This window comes from Odontomachus brunneus, unplaced genomic scaffold (genome assembly GCF_010583005.1).
Source record: "Odontomachus brunneus isolate Ranch 3 - 2012 unplaced genomic scaffold, Obru_v1 Obru_scaffold_009, whole genome shotgun sequence".
NCBI lineage: Eukaryota > Metazoa > Arthropoda > Insecta > Hymenoptera > Formicidae > Odontomachus > Odontomachus brunneus.
The window spans coordinates 3,340,698-3,347,597 of NW_022639459.1; the positions used below are offsets into that span (position 1 = coordinate 3,340,698).

General features: G+C 33.7%; 2 protein-coding genes and 1 pseudogene across 2 annotated transcripts; 1 reads left to right on the forward strand and 2 right to left on the reverse strand.

Moving 5' to 3' along the window:
* Positions 1–345: 345 nt before the first annotated feature.
* Positions 346–2,347, reverse strand: LOC116854156 (60S ribosomal protein L8). Its single transcript, XM_032835802.1, has 5 exons — positions 2,253–2,347; positions 1,835–1,984; positions 1,478–1,619; positions 846–1,159; positions 346–584 (listed from the first exon to the last, which is right to left on the reverse strand). Exons 2-5 carry the CDS (start codon positions 1,970–1,972, stop codon positions 405–407), a joined length of 774 nt encoding a protein of 257 aa, XP_032691693.1. The 5' UTR covers positions 1,973–1,984; positions 2,253–2,347; the 3' UTR covers positions 346–404.
* Positions 2,348–3,625: 1,278 nt separating this feature from the next.
* On the forward strand, positions 3,626–6,142 carry LOC116854159 (annotated as a pseudogene).
* Positions 5,630–6,853, reverse strand: LOC116854158 (the record flags this gene model as incomplete). Its single annotated transcript, XM_032835804.1, has 2 exons — positions 5,630–6,351; positions 6,552–6,853. Coding segments are annotated over 2 exons (858 nt in total), but the record flags the coding sequence as incomplete, so codon positions are not given.
* Positions 6,854–6,900: the final 47 nt, after the last annotated feature.

The window sequence follows — 6,900 nt, forward strand, 5'->3', positions numbered from 1 at the left end:
TAACGTTAAGAATATTTTTTATCAAGCTAACAAAAATATTAGGTTAGATATTAGATTATTAGAAGTGTTTATTTATTTTTTTTACCAGGATAAAAATAATATAAATTTTAGATCTGTGTGTAATTATTGGCTCCAATAATTTTACAAACGAGAAATTGGGTAACTAACCGAAAAATGGCAAAAAGTACTTGATAATGAATTTTTACATATTCCTGATAAACCTACTCGTCACTTCTAAATTTCCTTTCGTCATTTTCTATCATTTTAAATTCATCTATATGTTTCCGGATGCTCATGAAACACTTACAGAAGTATAAGGGCAAACAAGTGAATGTGTACATACAGTTCTTGAATACCCCTCATAAGTTTTTTTGCATTTTTTTTTATTACACCAAATGTTATGTTCAATCATCCTTCTTTGTATCGGTCTTGCCTCCTCTGATTCTTCCAGTACGACGAGCAGCAATAAGACCAATCTTGCGACCAGCACTCGTTCCTCGTTTGACGGTAGAAGCCTTACCGATATGCTGATGGTTACCACCACCGTGAGGATGTTCTACCGGGTTCATAGCAACACCACGAACCTAAAAACGTTCACAATGTTTCAGAAACGACGCACAAATTTCAAACTCAACAAATTATGATAAAAATTAATATTATTCAGTCAAAAAAGCATCTACACGAGATTCTTCGGGTTTCAAATGTCTTAATTACCATCATTAAAAAATTGTTATAAAAAAAAATTTTGTTATAAGAAAAAATTTTGTTATAAGAAAAAATTTTATTATAAGAAAAAATTTTGTTATAAGAAAACGTAATAAAAAAAGAAAACTAAGAAAACATACCTTAGGCCAGCAGTTCCTCTTTGCCTTATATTTGTGGTAGGCTCTACCAGCCTTGAGGATAGGTTTATCTATCCGCCCACCACCAGCGACAATTCCAACCATCGCTCTGTTATTAGAGGGAATAACCTTTTTAGCACCAGAAGGTAATTTCACTCTGGTTTTCTTGGTGTCTGGGTTATGTGCTATTACAGTGGCATAATTGCCAGAAGCTCTAGCCAGACGACCCCTGTCACCAGTCTTTTCCTCCAAATTGCATACAATGGTACCTTCTGGCATAGTACCAACTGGCATTACATTTCCAATTTGGAGATTTGCTGGAAAATTAAAAGTAATGATTAGAAATGATAATGGAAAATTACAAACAGAATATGGTTAACTGAATTCTTCCAATAAAAATTAAATAGTTCTAAGTGTGAACTTAATAATATTGGCTGTGTTCAGAACACACAACTGTTGAGTGAGCGTTCACTGTTGCTGGAATATTCTTCTAGGTATACTTGATAGAATACTTCAATTAAAGATGATATCGTTGTGTTTCCTGAATACAGCCGTTGTCAAAGATAAAAATATTTATTTTATATCATTATTCAATATTGTTCATTTATAATAAAAAAATTTTTTACTAGACATACCTTTCTTTCCACAGTACAAGAATTGTCCCGTGTACATGCCCTCAGGTGCAATAAACAATTCCTTACGTGTTTTAAACTTGTAAGGGTCACGGAAGTGAACAACTGCTAATGGTGCACCACGGCCAGGATCATGAATGATATCCTAACAAAAATAATGTTCTCACTCTTCTAGATCGTTTAAGAGGAAAATTCTTAAAGTACAAGCATGTATCTTCAGAAAGAGCCTCAAATTAGAAATCTTCATTTATAATCAGACGTTATGTCATCATGTATACAAAGTTGAATTTATAGGAAAATTAAGTTATAACAGCACTAAAATATGTTATAGCAGAATTAAAATAAGAAATCGTTATAAACCTTAACGACGCCCTTAATGTATCCATGCCTCTCGGAGAAGTCCAAGGAACGGAGCTTCGGTGCTCCCTTCCTCCTCTTCGTGTGGGATCGAAAGACAGACCCCGCACCTTTACGCTGAGCGCGAATTACTCGACCCATAGTAATTCAGAACTAAAAAAAAATCAAAATATCAAATATCAGTCTAGATGTGTTAATAAAAATTAACGCTGTTTAGACACAACACGCTGTGCACGTCACCTTACGTTAACCTCGAAACGACTAAAAGTACTAAATTTACATTTCAATTCATAAAAATATCGTGCATATCTCGTGTATAAAAAACAGAGGAAACAGAATTACAAGTTTTATCGGATGGATTTCATTGGAATGCATAAATAAAAACGGATATTCTGCTACAAACTAATACTTGATTACATACCTACGAGGCCACCGTCGAATAGAGAACGAGTGCAGGATTGCCAGGTTGTAGAAACCAACCAATGCGCCAATTCCGGAAGACCTAAGTCGCCATCTTCCGCCCAATAGATATAATATGCCATATAGCGCTAAACTTGAAAAACATTTTTGAATCTTGAGAATCAACTTAAAAACTTTGGTTTTGCACCACCGACGAGATAATACTAGAGACCATTGGCCTTACGGGATTTTGTGTACCAGAAAATCTTGCTATTTAACAACTTTATGACGATAAATTTGTCGATAAAAATGTGTAAAATCAGTATGTAAGTGGTAACTACAGAAAAATGCAGTTTCATCAAAATATTGAATATACCCTTATAGAAATATCATACTAAGAATAATTGATAATTACTTATTATCCAGTATTTTTAATACTGAAAATAAGTAATTATCAATGATTCTTAGTATGATATTTCTATAAGGGAACTCGTCCACCATTCACAATAAGGAACCTCAGTCTGCGTTTAATAACTTTAAAAATTAAGTCAAAAGGATAATTATTATTAATTAACGTCAAAATGATAAAATCCAAATTTTTCTTATGGAAAGAAGGATGACTAAGATAAAACATCCTATCAACCAAGCCAATTAAAAAATGTCCAAACAATGCACATGAAGTCAACGTTTCTAAACGTTAATGTTCCTTGCTTACTGGGTAATATCCAAAACAAAAACAGTAATTCTCATAATTTAATTATACTTTTCTTGTACATTTTACCCTTATAGAAATATCATTCTAAGAATCATTGATAATTACTTATTATCCAGTATTTTTAATACTGAAAATAAGTAATTATCAATGATTCTTAGTATGATATTTCTATAAGGGTAATGTAACTTACAATATTTCTATATGGCACAAATCTTTAAAAGACTTCTTAAAAAATTCTAAAAATGTTCTGGAGGACTTGGGAACTTTTTAGAAAGTTTTTTAGAGATTTATCGCAGTAAGCAAGAAATCATTAATATAACGTTACTACAATGATATTTAAAAACCTGTAATATTGTCAAATATGTAGTGTTTAATATTGTATCGAACATCATTATAAACATACTTTGACTGCGATTTGAAAGTTTCAGTAATGTTGAAATAGGCTTGCCATAATGTTTTAATCGTCAAAAATATCTTTAAGATGTTGCATTGATCTCAAATAAATGTTAAAGTAACATTTGAAAAATATATTTTTTGTGATATTTTTAAAATGTTTAAATAGCATTCAGAAAAATCAAATTGCAAAATAACATGTGAAAAATATAAATGCAATATTATTAAAAAATGCCAAAATAATGCACATGAAGTCAACGTTTCTAAACGTTAATTTAATTTTCCTTGCTTACTGGGATGCTACATGGGTTCTACATATAGTTTATATTGTTTACATGAAAAAGGACAAGAAAAAGCGAATACGTTATGTAGAATAATCTACGTAGACATGACTTTGAAATCTACGGCACAACTTTGTAACATAACAAGAATTTAGAATAAGAGTACATGAGACGATATAAGCGAGAAAAGCAACTCAGTCAGCAATCCTCTCCAGGATTTTTGAGCACAGCTACGAAGGAATTGCCAGGCAATAACGGCATGTTCGACATGATACTGGCCGTCGACTGGGTGAGGGATTACACTTCTTTGGCGGAAATCCAGATAAAATAGTAGCCTTTGGTCACGGCACCGGTGCTAGTTTCGCTATGATGCTGTCACTATCGAAATTTTGCAAAAGTAATCAAATTTATTAATGCAAATATATTAATAAATATCATAATTTGTCGCATTGCAAATATACGTTCGCTTATCGCTTACAAATTGTTAACACTCTTACAGATAGCTTCAGTGGTCTGATCGCTATGTCGGGTTCGATTTTATCTCACTTCGCGATCGATAGGAATCCAACGGACACCGCGAAAAACATAGCACGCGACAACGGCTGTCCGACAGACAATGTCCAAGAAATGGTGAGTTGTCTTCGACAGTTACCAGTAGAGAAGCTGATCGAAACCGATTCCAAGTTGGAGAACATTCGGATGATGGCCCAAGGCTTTATCTCCGGATTGTCCAATCTGCTTGGAGCCGGGCTGTTTTGGAAGGTGCAGACGACGAGAGGTAATGTTAATCCTATAAAGCACTGCAATCATTCCTTGACTCGGTTAAATTTATTATCATTTCAAGATCGCTTCCTAACTTCATGATTGAATCGCCGGAAGATACTTTGAGACTCAACAATTTTCCAACTATACCTCTGCTGACGGGAGTTATGAAAGATGAGACCGGAGATGCTATTTCCGGTGGATACAAGGACGAAGTGCTAAACAAATTGAACACGATTCCAAATTATTTGACTAAAGATTTCGTGCTGCGCTTGCAAGACACTATCCCAAACATACAACAAGGATCGCGATTAGTTCCGCAGGCTTTCAGTGGCTATTTTAATATCTTAGAAGATGACGGCTCTCAAAATACGATTGGAAAAGTCGCAGAGGCTCTTGGCGACTCGCTTTACAACGTCCCGGCATTCTTGACCGTCGATCACTGGTCGAAAAAGGCAAACGCCTTTTTGTACACTTTTGATCATAAGGGAAAGAGAAATTACGGGAAAAACTTTCTCGCTGGGTTACCGATTGTCGACGCTAAGCAATCATCGGATAGTATAAATTGGAATAATTAATTAAAAAAGTATATGGTTTTATTTTCTACATGTAGCAATAAGGCGATTCATTTTCTCATAGGTAACTTGAATCATGGAGACGACTTAGGATTCGTCTTCGATCAAAATACTATAACTGGCGAGAATGATGGTCGAGGATGATGAATCATGAAGCAGATGAACATGTAACTGAGATTTTTACAGATATGATAGCAAACTTTGCGAGAAGCGGCACGCTTAATATACCTACTATATCAAGTAAAAGTATTTTGTCGCCAGACATAATTCCGTCATACTCGAACGAAACTAATTCTTTCGTCAGTATTACAACACTCCGAAAAGCATGAGCAATTTTCGGTAACGTAATGGAAATCTTACATATCAGTCAATAACCAACGCAAATTACATTGTTAAATTACTCGTTATATTAACGACAGGTACTGCGAAATGGGCTTATGGACCGTTGTGCCTAACCGACTACAATCGCTTGCGTGTAGTCTATACAAAGTGCCTCTGCAATTAATAGAACAAGGTACTAAGGGAACAATATCAGTAATTCAGCAGCCGTTCAACACATTCGGCGGATTTGGTGTCAATCTCAAATCTGACGTTAACAACACGGGAAAATCGACAAATCGAAATAACGACGGATTGAACAAGGATACGGTGCAAGAAAAAACACAGAACGGGCTATTTTCAAAGGTGTCTGTACCGTCAATACCATTCATGGGTTGAACAACTTCGCATCCACTTTTTATTTTTTAATAATATACTATTATTGCAAAAATAAATAAATAAATATATAAATATATATATATATAAATTTATCTAATAACAATTTTTAAGAACAGGACAGTCTATGAAATATCACTGAATAGTTTAAGTGTCTCTAGGTTATCATCTGATTCTTCTTCTTCTTGCTGAATTGCCTCTTCTGCTATCTTTTTTTGCATTTTTTCAGCAATTGGAGAACTTCCTAATATTTTATCTGTTTCGTCTGCAAGTGGCGAATCTTCAAGTAACTCGCATTGTTCCGTATCATCTATAGTAACACATGCAACTGATTCACATTCCATTCCGGTTTCGGTATTAACATTTGTAAGTTCATTGTCTACTTGATCTCTTTTTTGTAATAAATTTCTTGTATTTTCATGTGAATTCTGATCTGCTTGATGTTCATTAAAATTCTTCTCGTTATCGGCTATTTCGACTGGTTCTGTATTGTTTCTATCCTGTCTAGTTCCTGTATGTTTTGGCACGATTATTTTTGATCTTTTACATGTAGATGACATTGCATCTGTTTCCTCAAAAAGTTCTTGTTCACTTCCGTTTCTCTTAAGTGAATTAGTTGCAGTACCAGCAATAGTAATTTCTTCTACTTGATCTTCAAGAAGAAACTCACTATCACTATCCCTGCAAATAGAAAATATTTACAAATTTCTAAAATAAAGATCTAATAGCCTTCTCTTACTTAATGTCAATAATTAAATCCTGAAAACGACAATGTGTTAGATTGAAGAACTAAGCGAGCAATCTGAATGAAAAAAATAATACATTTGTGAATAAACAACATGTACAAAGTACAAAATACGAATATAGTTGACATTATTTACCTTTGTAGCGGTAATTGTAATGTGGGGGCAATAGGATGTATAATTTTTTCCAATTCGGCTAATGCGAGTCTTGCTTCTTGCACAATATTTAAATCAACATCATAAGCTGCTTTATGTGATATTTCCAAATAGTACTCTATAGGAGATATCAATGTAGTATGTGGATTCATTTGTAAAGCCCTTAACGTTTTGAATAATTCCAAGCGGCATTTATTGTGATCCTTATAAAAACTTTTTGCAGAATGGCTCAAGTAGAATTTATACAATAAAGGTATCACTATATTCTGTACGTTCTGAAAGAAAAAAACATAGATAAATCATAAAAACATAATACACTTAAAAAAAAAAA